The following is a 16,450-nucleotide window of genomic DNA, read 5'->3' as shown; positions in this document are numbered from 1 at the left end:
AAACAAGAAAAAAAACATTCTGAATCTCAGAAGCCAGAACAGCAAGTGGGATCTCTGCGCAGTGAAAGCAGAAATCCCTCTTGCTGTTCTGGCTTCTGGGATAGCTGCACAGCCTGCATTCGCTCCATAAGACGCACACACATTTCCCCTTACTTTTTAGGAGGGAAAAAGTGAGTCTTATAGAGCAAAAAATACGGTAATCAATTGTTTTTATACCTGATGTTAGCCGCCCTGAGGCTGGTCTTGACTGGGGAGGGCGGGGTATAAAGAAAATATTATTATTATTATTTATTTCACACAGCCTTTGCATAAAAAGCCATTGTGGTGAGTGGTTGTTTCATTGGCAAGAGGGCTGGGCTAACCAGAATGACCCAGCAATCCCTTCATCCTAGGGTTGCTATATTTCAAAAAGTGAAAATCTGGACACAAAAGTTGTGGTACTTTTTTAGTTTTGTCCAAATTCCGAATGTATGGCTATCCTATTTCATCCAAGCTTTCAATGTATGAACAGGGTGATGGGTGAGATGAATTGCTCAATGTGGACGAGGTTGTGGCAAAAGACACACATTTGCTGAAAGGCAGTAAGCCTCTGTTCATAGATGAAGTGATGGAATCCCATGTTATGCAGTAAATAGTGTTGGGCAGCCTCTCCTGAGAAAGAGCCCCCCTCAAGTGCCTTACGCCTTATATAGTGGGGAGAAAAACATTGTCTGTGGATGGCCTGTCTGAACCATCTGAAAGACAAAGCCTCCTCTTGTGATTAATCAATATTTTGGGATGGCTTTTTGTGCAGCCTTCAGAATAATTCTGTGTGTAGAATTGGACTGTTTGGCTCAGATGATGAGTGACACCTCAGACAACTGTGAAATTTTACCTAGTTCTTAGTCTATAGTAAGACCCCAATCACAGCATTGTAACAGTGTTTTTCTTGTTCAATTTGTAGGCTGTTAAAAAAAAGAATATTTGCCACATAATGCTTTACTGCTAACTCAAAAACATTTGACAAAGACATGTGCATTTGCATGTGATTTATTCTTCCTGATGTTTCATTGTGCAGGCATTTGTCTTTGTATTAGCAGGAGTCCTATGTGATAAAGTAGAATGCCCCTGGGTATGCTGTAATCTTTTTTTTTAAAATGTACATAAACCTTATGCATACTTTCAACCATAAATGCATGGCATTGGAATTAAATTATTTTTTTACTTTACAGAAGCTTCAAAGGATATGCAACTGAAGAATGGTGTGAAGCCCATTAATATAATTTGCCTTTCTTTTGAAATCATTTTTTATTTGGTTTTTACAATGCAAAATTATTTTAAAAAATCAATTACATATCCATATGGAGAGATTCCTCCGAAGCTCAGGACTATATAATTTGCCTTTCAAAAATGTTCTTTCTGAAAGACACTGTATTAGAGAAATCTTTCCATCCAGAAGCTTTTACATATGCAAGAGTCTCACCAAATTGTGGGAATGTGGACTGAAACATGACTATAAAGAGGTGCTACATTCATAGAAGGGTCTCTCCAGCTAACTTGCTTTTTCTTTGCCTTCCTTTGCCATGGCTCACCCTTCTTTACACCACCACCTTCCTCATTTGTCCTAAATCTTCACCCAGCCCAGCTCTACCTTCCTTGATGTCTCCTAAATTCTGCCTATTTTGCTTTTGCCATGTCCCATTTTACACCACCTTCTTCCTGCCTGCCCCACTTCATTATAGCTCGGCCTTAGAACTATGTTACGATGCATGTGGCTGTTGTAACGTATGTGGAAATATGGCCTACGGACAGGAAAATCAGATTACCCACCCTGGCAAAATGTCATTCTTGAAACCTTGATGTCTAGTACTTTCTTTTAACAGTAGAGGGAACTGGGGCTTAGTCACTTGCTCACTCACAGCTGCTACTGCCCCTATTCTCTTGATGCTAGACAAGGGCTAAACAAATTCAAAGAGGTTATCCAGTGGCTACTAGCCACAATAGATATGCTCTGCCTCCACAGCAATGCTTTTGAATGCAAGTTACTGGAAACCATGGGAGAAAAGAGTGCTCTAGTGCATGAATCCTGCATGTGGGTTCCCCACAGGCATCTGGTTGGTCACTGTGAGAACAGGATGTTGGACTAGATGGGGCATTGGCCTGATCCAGCAGGATCTTATGTTTTTATGCAGGACATCAAGTCCCAAATGCAGGTAGGAGAAGAGTGAACCATGACAACAAAATTAGGGGCACGTGAAGTCTGCCTCTCGGAAATGTAGTGGAAAGCTAATCATTGCAGTAACTTGTCACAAATACAGTAATTAGAAAAAGTCACAGGAATGGTATATTAATCTAAATCAAGGTAGAAAACAAAACAAAACACTGGAAATATAAATACTCCTGTCTCCCAAATACATGCAGTTGCTAGGTGTATCAAGGTCTACACATGAGATTGTATCAAAGTCTATACATGGGTATAAAATTGCTCCAAAGTCCATGAACACAACAGGCAAAATATTAATCCATTTCAGATTATTATTCTCTCGACAGGAGCAAACAAGCACTCGCTTGCTTCATTTCTAAATGCACGGCAGTGTTTGACATGTATTGGACCTTTATCAAAGGAACAGAAAATTCCCTGTTACTGAAAATGACTATCGTTTACAAGGATAATAAATACCGTAGTCATTTATTATCACTGTGGAGCTGCAAAATTCTGTTGATAGTGGACTTAGGCTGAAGTTTAAGGTCAACCAGTAAAATACCCAAGAGAGACTATAACAGGTCCCTGCTGTCAGCCAAATGTTTTTGCTTCCCAGTAACCGCAAATTACAACTGTCATTTATTATCACTGAACTGGAGCCAGATTAAGTTAGTTGCACTTAAATCTTATTCAAACAAATTTGATAAGTCACAATTGATTTTAATGGGTCTTCAGCACAACTAACTTATAGTGCAATTCTATGCACGTTATTCAAAGGTAAGTCTCAATGTGTTAATTAATAAGTATTTAGGACTGCAGCCTTAGAGTGCAATTCTATAAATGTCTACCTAGAGGTTAGTCCCACTGAGTTCAATGGGGTTTACTCTTCTCTCTATACACACACACATATACCCCATTGAACACATTGAGAGAGATTGTAGACACTAAGAAAGTCATAGAAGTCAGCAGAAGACATTCACTCCACAGTTACATTGCATTTGACGGCAAGTTCATTGTTTTAAAATCTTCCCACTGGTATAAAAAAAAGCAATTTTGGGGTGCCCTGGTTTTTACTTTTTGAAATATGGCAATCTACACCGGGAGGAAGACAATTCCATATAGATGTTGGCAACAGGACCTAACATTTTTATAAAAACAAAACAAAACATTACTTTGCTGCCCTTTAATTCAAAATTTCCAGGGTGGTTTGTGATATTTAATACAAACACTTTAAAAAGCATAAGAAAAGGGGTTTGGGGGTTGTTGTTTTTTAAAAAATGACACCTAAAAAATGATCAAACGTACACCAGAGGTTAAAAGCACCAGAGGGAAATCTTGCCTGATACCTAATGATGCAGGCCAGCCTTTCCCAACCTGGTTCTACTGACTGTTCTTGATAGATGTTGTAGTCCAAAACACCCGGAGGACACCAGGTTGTTTAAGGCTGTGTCAAGAGATCCAGAACACTTTCCAGCTGAAGAGAAAATGGCAGAGCATACAAGACTGGAGGTAGCCCACCACCCCTACTGAAAAGTAGAGGCACCGGTGTTCATTTCTGGGGCAGGGGGTCCTCTCTTCCTCTGGGGGCAATTAAAGGGAACAAAAGGTTTGTGCTGTTAAAATCCAAAGCAGTGTCATACCAGGTCTCCAACCTCAACACACACACACACCCTTACAACCCGCATGGCTTGCTCTCTTTGTTTCCCTGGCCAGCACCCCTCCTCTTAGGACTATTGATGGGCTGTGCAGCTGCTGAGGATTGCAGGGGGCTGTTGCGGTGGGGAGAGAAGCTTGGAACTCAGGGCCCCAGAAAAGTATTTGCTTGAATGGCAGGGTTTGTCTGTTCACAGCCAAAGCTCATTGTAACATGATATTTTGAAGATAAATTATCCTCTCCTTTCCAGGGTGGTGGGCACCTTTTAATTGGAAACCCATCATCAAAATGGAGGTTAAGCAGCAAAACAGCTACAGATACTTTATATGAAATCCTCTCTATCACAGGGCTGACTGCACAATATAAAGCACATTCCAGTGCCTACCACCCTGAAAGAATCTTATCTTCACACCCTTAACAAATTACAGTTCCCAGGATTCTTTTGGGTTGTGGGCGGTGGAATGTGCTTTAAATGTATGGTGTGCAGGCAGACGTTTAAGTCCTGCAAGCTCCCAAGGGAACCAATAAACCTGTCTGTCTTCCAAACAGAGCCAGAGATAGATCCCAGTCCTGGTGACTTGTGTTCTCTAAGGGAGAGCATCCCACGGTTAACTCCACCACCACATGGCCTCTGGCATATGTGTCCACTGATTTGTTTTGCAGTCAGCACAGTCTAATCTGGAGATGGAGAACCTAAGTTTCCCCCAGATGCATTTAAAGCACATGGCTACCCCGGAAGAATCATAGGAGCTGGAAGTATTAGTGGGAACATCCGGGGGACGAGACAGGTTCTGCACCGCTGGTGTAAACACCTATATATACCTGCACAGCACAACGCTCCCTCCGCTTAAGACTAATTACAACGCTGAGCACCGAACCGTCTTTTTGCCTAGCGCCATCTGCCTCCCCATTCAAAGCTTGCACGCGGCTTCCTCGTGGGGCAAATGAAGCTTCTTGGTTAATTTTTGTTGTTGTTTCTTTGCCCCCGCCGAGCTGAGAGGCGTAGGTCGCAGTTCAGAATTCCAGCCTTTGAGCGGACCGCACCCTCCACCCCCGAGAGCACTTCTTCAGATTTGGGGTGGGCCGATCCGATCCTCCTCCGGAGCCTTCCCGCTCTCTCACAGATGCTCGCTGTCGTCGCCGCTGCTCCCCCTCTCCCCGCCGGCAGCCGCCGGCATCCCCTCGCCCAGGCTAGGCTCCCCGGCCGCCACCGCCAGCTTCGCTCCTGGTCCTCCTGCACCCCTTCCCAGGCTTCCCGCTCTCGCCGTCCAGTCGCTCTCGATGTACAAGTGGTAAGGGTCGTGCTTGGACTCCAGCTTCCTGGAGCGCGTGTAGGCCAGGATCAGGCCCCCGGCCAGGCAGCCGTAGAATATCATGATGAGCAAGATGTACAGGTAAGCGTCGTCTGCGCCCGCTTTGCTGCCCGACGCTGTCGCCTGGCTTGGCGCCGGGAGTGAGTCGTCGAGGAGGCTGCTGGCTCTGCGGATGGCATTGGGAGCAGCGCCGCCGCCGCCGCCGCCGCCGTGCAGCTCCTGCCAGAGCCGGCTCAGGAGGACCTGGATTCGGAGGCTTTCGCTGCAGTTCATCGGACCCTGCATCCGCCGCCTTGGCACGCTGGCTAGCCTCTGGTCCCTTTTGGCCTGCTTGCTCCGCGCCCCTTTCCTTGCAGGCGCGCACCGCCCACCCAGCAGCAACACAGCCGTTGCCTGCTGGCCTCTCACGCCTCGGCCATCTGCTTCTCGCCTGGCGCTGGAGGGACAAAGGCGTCTGCAGCCTACCCCACCCCCTTGCGGGAGAAAGCAGGGGGCGCCTGCCTCTCCCCCTCTCTCGGCCGCCTGCCACCCAGAACTCTCCAAGGGGGATGGGGGGGGGGAGAGTCTCTCCGCCTCTAAAAAGCTTCTTTGTTCCTTAACTGGCAATCCTGGAGTCTGGCTGCCTTATGATATTGCCAGTGGTCTGCCCCCACCCCCCATCCCGCCCACTCGCCCATGAACTGAAATATGGGAAGGTGTCTTTGAATTTTTGGGGGGTGCTGCTGCTTTGAGATCTGAGCCCCCCCCCCTTTACCTATCACGCTCAGCGAATGTGTGTTGGGGGGTATGGATCCATCAGTTTGTTGTTGTTTTTAAAAAGGTTTAGCTGTCATCATCGTTTTGCTAAGTCTAGAACTTTGCTTTAATTCTGGTGGTGCAGATGAAAAGCGAGGGGCAAGGGCATCCTTACTGGGTCTCTTCTTGTTGCTTTGCATAAATGTGCACAATAATGCTTGAGAAAATTTCTGTGCAGCCTTTTCCAAGCTGGTGCCTTCCAGATGATTTGGACCACAACTCCCACCAGCCTCAGAACCACTCTCTGGAAAATACAAGCTGTATGACCAAGGCCCTGGGAGTGAGAGGTGGCACCCATGATCTCTGCGAGTGAGGCTTGCAGTTGCTGTGGTTTCGGAAGGGCCAAAACCAGATGGGACACAGGGACACCCATAGGAAGCTGCAGTTCAGACTATTTGTCTGTCAGGCCAAGCAATGTTTGCACTAGTGGCTCCCAAGTTTTTTGCTATGACAACCCACAAGTCCCAATTTACTTGGTATGGTGACCCATCAGTTTATTATCACATTACATTTTGGACCTTGGATCTTCTCTGCTGCCAGCCACCAGACAGCAGTTTCCAAGGTTGAAATGCAAGAATTGGAGGTTTGTGACATTCATTTGCAAGTGCTGATGCAGCATTATAATACATGAACAAAAAAGCCCATCATACCAGTCAAGGATTACAAACCATTCTTATTTAGGGTTTGTTTATAAAGCTCATGACTCACTTGTGTGAGTTTTGCAACTCACCTGCATGCCATCATCCAGAGGTTGGGAAACACTGGCCTACACCAGTGTTGGGGAGCCTGTGGCACTCCAGATGTGGATGGACTCTTAACAATTTTGTGGGTGTCAGGAATGACTGAAATATGGCAACCCTATACAAAGGGACCTTCCCCATGTAGAATTTGTGCTCTGACACTGTTTCCTGGTGCATGAGGAAGGCAGGCTTGAAGTTTCATGCACTTAAAGTCTCAACTGCCAAGCATCACCACAGGATACTTTTCCATCTCTGGGCCTTTTTTTAATGGGGGGTGGCAACTTGGACTCGCAATGCAGAGAAACAATTGCATTTTGCCATTTCCTACAATCTAAATCTCTCTTTTTGCCCAAGCGGTTATTAGCCACACTGGTGTGAAAATACACACAATATTTTGTGTTACATTGGTTGGTCTAATAAAAGTACTGCCCTAGTAGGGATTTTGGAATTTTTCTTAGCTGTCAAACCTTTACTTTGTTTTAAGCACAATACTCTCTCTCCTCAGGTCAAACTGTCCAAATTAAGACATACATGAGAATCCTGGGAAGCAGGAGACTTTTCCCCTTATTTCTTTTTGCTGGTGTATGTGTGCTGCAATTCTCAAGGTGACTGTAAAAAACTAAACACTGTTATTCTCCCCACCCCCCGCCCACCTCAGGTGGTGGCTAAATATTTATTGGGGTTGTCAGAGCTTTGAATGTGGCTTTGGCAATTTATCCACATTTGAGCTTTAAGAGGGATTTTTGTTGTTGGCTGTTTGTGATTTGTTTTTGTTTTGGGAGGAAATGCATTGCTATTGCAGTTGCTTTTAACGAAGTCACCTAGATGCTTTTGTGTAGGCTATGCATACATGAAGTAAATAATAAAAGTTGTGTGACATACATAGGACATTTTAAAACCCAGAGCTATCCTCTGTGTTAATTCATCTGGAATGTTTAAGACTCACAATCAACAAGCTGGATCGAATCCTTGTTTCACCCGTAAACTTTTGCCTTGTAAGGCCTTGGGAAGAGCTTCCCTCAAATTACTTGCTGTAGCTACTGGAGAGACGAAAGGAAGTTCTCCTTCATATTACTAAATATTTGACTATCTGTCCTTGACTATTAGTTAATGGACAAGTTAGCAGTTTACCACTCACTATGGCACAGCAAGGCTGAACACCAGTTTGGGGTAGATATACAGTAGGTGAGGGCTACTGCTTTTAAGTCAGCAGTGGGGAACCTGTGGCTCTCCCATCATCGCCAGCCAGCATAGCCTGAGGTTGGGGGTGATAGAAGCTGTAGTTCAGCAACTTCTGGAGGGCCACAGATCTTGCATCCCTGCTTGTGGGCTGCCTGGAGTCATTTTACTGATCACCAGATTTCAAAATTAGCCAGGCGACAGACGCATTTTGCACCTAGCTATTGGCCACTTGTCACCAAGTGAAGATGCCTGGGTGGCAAGATGGTGCCTGACGTCTCCACCATCTGAAGTGCATACCAGGGGATCCTTGGATCTTGACTGTTTTAACACAGTAATCCCACAACCTGTAGAATTCTATCAGTTATATTTTATTTGCATGATCAGAACGAATTTCAGGAACCAAAATTACTTTTTTCTGTGCAGCCTGAACAGGAGCAGTCAACAGCATTAAAATTAATTGTTGTAACTTGTTTTCACTTACCCCACCCCACTGTCCTGCTCACAGTTGTGACGAATATCCCTACATTATGAATGGTTCATGTCACCATTAAGAAAAAGAGGTCGGAACAGGCCAATATATATGTGGACCATCCCTGAATCAAGTGACTTTTCTTCTTTACGTTCTCAAAGCTCTTAAGACCTGGTAAGGCTGGGCTAAGGTAAGAGCTGTTTGTGTGAAGGCATTAACGAGCCCTTAAGCAGAAACCTGTGGCATGCACTGCTAATTCTAGATCTTGCTTTCTCTTTCCTTTAGTTTCCCTTTTGTTACTATATGGGAGAAATTTGAAGGTTGGGACTTGCTGAGCCGAAAGCGGCTAGATCTGTTCTCCATCAGCCAACTCACAGTTCCTCCATGCACAGAGCAATGCAGCAGAATGACCAAAAAAGGCTCAGACCACAACTGCATTGGCACCTGTTCTTAACAAGGGGCAGCTTGTGGAGCTCTGTATTCCTTTAGGCCAAATGGATGGCTGAAAAATACCATAAATAAAAAAGACGTATATGAACAGGTGGTTTTGAGTTTAAGAACTCACTTAAATCACGGCACCATCATGGTTGTAGGAATAAATTGGGACTTTGCTTCTGCTGTCTTTATGATACACAAATATACTTGGGAGTAAGCACCATTTTGTTGTAGAAAATGACATTAGATGTCTTGCTGCTCAGCCATGCCAACAAAAACATTTGCAAATAGTGTCAGCCAGTGGGACCTGGCATACCTATGCTGACCCAGAAACTGTTGTGGGGCCTGTTGTGCTGCCATCACCATCTGCCACATCAGCTGGGTCTGTGCCTCCATCACATATTGTTCAGGAGGGTCCCCTAACCCTTCAGAGATTTGTGGGGGTCACAGGGGGCGGCAGGATGAAGAGGAGGGGGCAGGAAACTTTCCTTCTATGAACATCCTTATCTTTGGATCCAAACTAAGAATATCAGTTGCTGGGTGGGTAGGGTGATCAAATTTTGGACTTCAGCATGTAGCCAGGAGTTAGCTTTTTTTCTTCCATAATATTAAATCAAATGCCCTCATTAGCACTATATTCTCCACTTCCAAAAACCTCTGAATTTCTTCTCCACAAATACTATTGTATTTTCTTTTGCAATAGGAAGGACCAATAAAGGCTGGCATAATCACAGTAATGTTAATAATTCAGTTCTGAGTTTATATGCTCTAATAGCAGTGGCTACACTGGGGCATCTTGGTTCTGTGGGAGTGTCAACTTCAGTTCCATATGCATTAGGTGGTTTAAATCCCCACAATAATTCCGCAAGTTATGTGGCAACATCCCCATATTGCAAACCTGGAGCTGAGAGTAGCTAGTCTTAAGGTCTCCTGGTTTGTGGCAGAAACCCAGAACATTGCTGATTTGTGCTCGGTCTCTTGGTCCCAATGCTCACATAAGCTGATCATCACATCACGGAAACAGGTGTTTAATACCCCCACCTCAAATCCTCAGTGTGCTAGTGCCCAACTAGTGCAAAATGGCAAAAACTCTTTAGGTATTCAAGTAAACACATGAGTAGGGTCTACAGCATGGGTAGGCAAACTAAGGCCCGGGGGCTGGATCCAGCCCAATCACCTTCTCAATCCGGCCCGCAGACAGTCCAGGAATCAGCGTGTTTTTACATGAGTAGAATGTGTCCTTTTATTTAAAATGCATTTCTGGGTTATTTGTGGGGCATAGGAATTTGTTCACCCCCCCCAAAAAAAAATATAGTCTGGCCCCCCACAAGGTCTGAGGGACAGTGGACCGGTCCCCTGCTGGAAAAGTTTGCTGATCCCTGACAGGGATTAAGGTGCTAACTCCATCCCCCACTGCTGTTCTTATTGTCCTTCAACTTGTGCAAAGTAATCTGAAGTGAGGATGCCCCTGTACACATGGAAGTTTCCCAAATTATAGAATCCTGGAAAATCTGGGTTCTAAAATACAGTGCACCTCCAGGAGTACATGAGGCTCCCTGCTTCAAAACAAGGCTGGAACTAACACAACCACAGCCCCTGTACAAGTAGGCAGGTATATAGTTCTATGGCATAGGCAAACCTACTAACCCCACTTTGCCCTACCTGGGCCACTCAGTAGTGCTGGTTCCAGGTTGTTGGAATTTTTTTTTTTTGGGGGGGGGGGTCTCCTTAGTGGCCTCCAGCCTGTTCCTGTCCATTTACTTGCTTCCCCCTGTGGGCCTAATCAACAGTACCGAGACAGCAAATAAGGCATGTAGACGTTACTTTGCCTTCTCCTCTAATCGAGGAAAATATGCAAGCTCCAGTGATCAGTAGTCTATCACCCTACAATGGTGGAGCCTTCATAGGTGTCCTGTGATCTAATCCCCAATTTCTGTTATGTCACCAAGATACTCTTCTTTAAATTTTGGCTCACAGCTAGAATTACCATGTGGTGCAAGCATACATCTTTGTCTTCAGCAACTTCTAATAGGACCTCAGAGAGTAACTTGTCTTGTTTTATAACATTTTGTGAATGCATGCGGTTTTCTTTGCAGTAGCCAGAAACCACCCATAAAATGATCAGCCAACATTTCTTAGTAACTCACATGTCTATAGCCAGAATAATGTGTTTTCAGACAATACTAAGCAGTTTCATTTGTTTTGGCAAATCTTTGGATGTATAAGGTGGTTTGTTTTGGCTTATTTCCTGTTCAAGCACTGAGGCAGTGCAAATCTAATTATAGGGAACACAATGACATAGCTGAAAGTTAATATTTTTTGTCATAGCTGGCAATTAAAGGCAAGCAAGGGTCTTTGATTATGTTTTCTTTCTTTCTTTCCTCCTTTTCAAAGGCAGCCCCATAGTTAAACTTTTTATTTATTTATTTAATATGAACTATTAAGATGTCATCTCAGTAACACCAACCAGGGCCTCTCTCAAGCTTTATTCTCTGTAATAGCCACATTTTACTGACTGATCTGAGTAAAAGCCAGTATGTGCTGTCCACAAAACCTTGCCTTGAAACAGGCAAATGCTAGTTCCTTAAAGACGTGCATATTCCAGTTATATTTTCACACATGGGAAAGAAAATTGATCTGAAATTTGGTGACTTAGTGCCTAATTAATTGATATCAAGGGTTTTTTTTTTTTTACAAGCTAGTTCTTGAAGAGCCACTTAGAGCTAGTTTTCACTCTTGAAAACTTTCTATAATGCAGTGCTCTAGAAGCCTCTGGCTGAAGAGTGGTGTATTTTTTAAAAAGGAGAATCTAATAAAAAAGCAAAGAAAGAGCAAAGAACAGACAAATCAGCCACAAATCTGCAACTCAACTGACAAATTTATTGATGTCTACTCTCACTTCCCAGCTATCCCAGCATCAATTTAGGAAAATTTTAGGGCTTATTTCATACTTTTTCCAGTGACAAAAAGGAGCCTTCCAATCAGCGACTGACCTGGTTTGCGCAACATAGTAAGCCAAACAAGTTTCGCAAGACTACGTAAATGTGCAGCCTCCTGCAGAGAAGCATGCTGCTGCTTTGTTCCCATCTACTATTTTCTATATAGGCCAAGCTAAGCCAAGGCTTGGCTTAGTGTGTTGTCCCAACTGGGGGACTTGTATTTAAGCTCTTGCGGTAACAGCAAGCTATACCCAAGAACAACCCTGACTTTAGCTTGTGGTTAGTGAGAGAACTTAAACATCAATTCAGCTGACATGGTAAAACCAAATCTTGGTTTAGTTTGGCACAGCAGGAAAAAGTACTTTGCTAAAGCTTGGCTTACTGTTTCATGCAAATCATAGCCTTAGAGGCATTGGATACAGGGGGGCCTCTATTTGTAGTACCATCACCTGGGCTCTGCCTACTTCAGGTTCCCTAAAAGGAAAAAAAACCCACGCTCTTGTTTATCTCTCTGCAGTTTCTTGCTAAAGCCCTAGAATATTTTTCATTCCAAGACAAAGATATGAAAATGTAGGCGGTATCTAAAAATTATGTAACAGTCCATCTGTAGCTGCTGGGAAAGTGTACTGGTATGCAGGGATTCAAATTATGGAGGTTAGAAAACTGGAAACAAATGAGTTCCACAGAATGTGTTCCCTCACTAGTTTGTCTATAGTAATTACATAGGATGTAAGCTGCAGGGGCTGCATAACCTAGTTAAGGCTATATTCACTTGCCTGCAGGTAAGTTCCATTGAACTCAATGGGACTTACTCCTGGATAGAAATGTAAAGGATTGTGCTGTAAATGTATTTTATGGAATAGAAAGTCATGTGAATCTTATATGGACTTGACTTTTTTTAAAAACAAAACAAAAACAACTATGACGAGTCTTAAGCTGTGGAAGAAAACTGCGAGACTTTCACAGTGGGAACTTTTAAAAATATATCTTCATGAATACCAAAAATGAGGTTAGTCAATAAAGGCCACATTAACACCAGAGCAAAGAGACTATATAGGTCAGAGATATACTCAGTGCATTCTAAACAAACACCACAAGCTGCTGTTAAGATTTAAAAGCACACAACAGCTATTAACTCCATACATTTGTTGTTTAAAGATTTGTCGTGTTTGACAAAGTCAATATAGCAAATTTGTGTCTAAGAAAGAGCAATTTTTATCACATACTGAATATAGTAGACTTCAACAATGAGCTCATGGGGGGGGGGAATCACCAATCAATAGTGGAAGGATTTCCTGTTTATGTAAACAAGTGTATGTGTTTAGTGAGGAACTACCAAGAGGCGTTTTTCTGGTCCCAATGTAGGACTCGTCATACATTAGCAGCCCTCAGATTGGACTCGACAAGTTCAATTGGCAGTGTGCTGGTTTGATGGGAGAAGGATGGTTGAAAAATTGTCTAAACTATCCTTGTGCCTCAAAAATTAAAATTGGTCCTTAAAGACAGAACAGCTAGTTCTGGCCAGAACAATGGCTCAGTAGGTTTGACAATAACTGAAACTGGTGATTTGTTGTTGCTCTGAAGGTTGACTGACCCACACATACACTTCATAGAAGGAAATCTTGCCCAAATCTTGAGTACAGGAACAACATTTCATACAAAAATCCCTTCATCATTTAGAAACAATACTGGATTGTTTTCTTTTGACCATAATATACACACTTAAATATTATGAATAAAAGAAATCTATCTTATAAATATTTTTAGAGCCAAGTCAAAGTATGACACATTGCAATCAAGGGTCACAGCTGTACAAAACTGGAAGCAATGTATAAAAAGGTATTAAGAAAAAAGTGCAAAATAGAACAGCATCAAGAATTGCCACATCTTACAGCATTTCTAATTCAAGTGTGAACTGCTAGCAAGGATATAAAAGTCCAGAGCATGAACTCAAGGGGGTGGGAAAAAGTAAGAGACAGCTGAATGCAGTACACAAAACACAAAATACAGGAGAGTTGCTGCCTTACTCTCTTCTCAACACACCAAGAATTCCAGTTTTTAAACAAACGTTTTCACAAAACAGAAGTTTTAAATACAGTATTTTCCCTTTAAACACATCCTTGAACAAAAACTTTCAAAGACCAAATTCATCACTCACAAATACAAAATTAAGCTTTTACATATGACTTGTGTGGTGTATTAAAAGAAATAGAAATGCCCTTTCAGAGGGAAAAAAATAACATAAAAACCCATAGGACTTAATTTCTGGTGTTGATGTGCTTGGAAGAGCAGGCAGAGATCCCAATTCACCATACTTGGTAAGTAAAAATGAATGCTTAAGAAAACAGAGACTACTGTAGCCATCAAACTTGTTTAGTCCCATTGATTTCAAAGGGAGTGTGCTAATAATCTGAAAATTTATGGATGCTGCATTATCATTGGAAGTCAGCGTAGTGTTGGAGGTGGTAAAGATCACAAACTTGTCATCATTTAGAAAAGGATTTTTAGATCCTTTGGTGTTTGAATAGGGGGAGTCTCCTTGTGATAGTATAGGACACAACCCTTAAGGAGCAGATAGGATGCATCTGAATATGGATTACAGATCAGCTCTGAAGTGTACTTGTTTCCCTTTTAGACACTAAAAACACTGAAAAACTGGCAAGCGGAGTATCTCACCAGTAGTGCATTCTTTGCCCCGTCCACATTAAATTTATGAACTGAATGATGTGGTCTGTGATCAATAAAGGGCAGAAGCTAGTTTTACAGTTATTCAGTGTAGGGTAAAACGAAACTGGTCTTTTATGGTCTTTTAATACCATAAAAAGTACCACAGGTGTCTCTTCTTCCAGAGTATTTCCACACAGCTAAAGTGTGCTTTTTAGGAGCCTAAACTACGGCCAACTGCACTCAATGTGTATTGAGTTAACTATCAAAAAAAACCCACAGTACCCTGTGGTAACATTTCTGTTCCAAAAAAATCTGATTGGTTACATTTTAATAAACTAAATTGCTGTGTGTTTACCAAACACACATGGTGCAAAGCAGATGCATGCTAGGATCATTGTGGATCTGTTTTTGGCTGTGTGAAAGTAGCATTCAAGAGAGAAACATATTTTTCTGTCTTTTAGCTCTACATAATGACAGTCAAATTAAAAGAAACTACTTTCTCTACCAAAGGACCTGAGATTGCAGATTTATGAGCAGCACTCTGGAAAGTATAAGCTTCATTCTGCTTACTCTTTCTTCAGTTTTTCCATATACAACACATAAATTAAATACAAGCTCATTTTTTCCTCCACTTGAAAATCATCATAGTGAAATTATTAAAGATGATTTAATTCCTTATGAGTAAGGGAAGCCAGAATATAAAAAGATAAAAACAATGGTTTACCCAGTGAGGGAGTTTCATATGGACACAACCATTCTTTACTGGGAGTGAAAAAATGAAACTACGGCAGTGGGTCAGTCATTTGGACAGCATCTTGAAAGTACAGTTCAGGAATCCAGTACTGTTCCTTCTTGAAAATGAAGTGTAGCTTTCATCCATTTCACAAAATGCCACTTCTCCATTTATAATTATAGCCAACGTTTGGGGAATGACATTTGTTGCTTTGTTTTAGAAGGAATCCTGCACAACATCTTGACTCCCGATGTCTGGAGATTATTTACCGCCATACATTCGCTCAATGTCGTTGAGGTAATGGTTCTTCAGCTCTTTCCTTTTCAATTTGAAAGCATCTGTGACTAGCCCAGTCTCTGGAGTCCAGGGCTCTGGGCTTAACCGCACTTTGACTGGTATTTCAAATCTTTCAAGTTTCACTGCAGGATCAATTTGGGAGAGTGAAAAATGGAGATTAGGAAACATGACAGTGGTTTAATACTCAACTGATGTGAGCTCATGAACATGGCCTGCACAAAATATTCAACTGTGTGAAGTCTAGTAAAGAGAGAGCTTTTACTGCCTAGATTAACACAGGAAACAACACTGATTTTCAAGCTTCAGGGAACTCTTACCACAGATGTTTGTTTATCACTGCTCTCCTGAATGTCTGCCATGGAAACCTCATGCACTGAAACAGATTCTGCATTTCAGGTCAAGTCTGTTGGGCTTTACTCACAGTGACTAAGAATATGTCCAAGACATTCCTGCAGCTGCACATTGCAGTAGGTTTTTTTTTTTTAAGTGAACATCACTCATTGCTGCTAATTTCACTGAAGAACCCCTCACCGATAATCTTCCAAGGAACACCAGGGAACTGACTAGATAGACTATATGAATTTTAGTTTTTTGGTTTTTTTAAAATGTAAATATGCATATTGGTTACTCAATATAGAAACCTCCAAAGCATTTTGTTTACAGTGGTACCTCTGGATGCAAACGGGATCCGTTCCGGAGCCCCGTTCACATCCAGAGCAGAACGCAACTCACGTCTGCGCGTGTCATGATTCTCCGCCTCTGCGCATGACATCATTTTGAGCACCTGCATGAGCGGCGAAACCCGGAAGTAACGCGTTCCGTTACTTCTGGGTCGCAGCGGAGCGCAACCCGAAAATGCTCAACCTGAAGCTACTTTAACCCGAGGTATGACGGCACCTCCAAGCTTTTGCCCAGGGCCAGCGGATCAGATCAAATTATGCCAATCCTTAGACATCTTCACTGGTTGCTAATTTGTTTACAGGATCAATTCAAGGTAATATAGAAAAGTATGGTATAAATTAATTTAAGAAAGCAGAGCTTCAT

At 42.7% G+C, this 16,450-nt stretch overlaps 2 protein-coding genes across 8 annotated transcripts in view; both read right to left on the bottom strand.

The window, feature by feature from the left end:
• Positions 1-2,300: 2,300 nt before the first annotated feature.
• Positions 2,301-7,832, bottom strand: KCNE5 (potassium voltage-gated channel subfamily E regulatory subunit 5). The gene is made up of 2 exons (XM_083722641.1): positions 3,859-7,832; positions 2,301-3,827 (listed from the first exon to the last, which is right to left on the bottom strand). The coding sequence occupies exon 1, from the start codon at positions 5,432-5,434 to the stop codon at positions 4,955-4,957; it is 480 nt and encodes a 159-aa protein (XP_083578767.1). The 5' UTR covers positions 5,435-7,832; the 3' UTR covers positions 2,301-3,827; positions 3,859-4,954.
• A 3,798-nt stretch (positions 7,833-11,630) lies between these two features.
• Positions 11,631-16,450, bottom strand: part of ACSL4 (acyl-CoA synthetase long chain family member 4) — an 81,430-nt gene continuing 76,610 nt past the window's right edge. For all 7 annotated transcript variants that reach the window (XM_083722215.1, XM_083722220.1, XM_083722216.1 and 4 more), the window contains exon 16: positions 11,631-15,528. In XM_083722215.1, coding sequence (XP_083578341.1) covers positions 15,371-15,528 — 158 coding nt within the window. In that variant the 3' untranslated portion in view covers positions 11,631-15,370. The remainder of the gene's footprint in view (positions 15,529-16,450) is intronic.

Source organism: Podarcis gaigeae, assembly GCF_964106915.1.
Source record: "Podarcis gaigeae genome assembly, chromosome: Z".
Classification (NCBI taxonomy): Eukaryota; Metazoa; Chordata; class Lepidosauria; order Squamata; family Lacertidae; genus Podarcis; species Podarcis gaigeae.
This window is presented reverse-complemented; position numbering and strand designations above follow the sequence as displayed.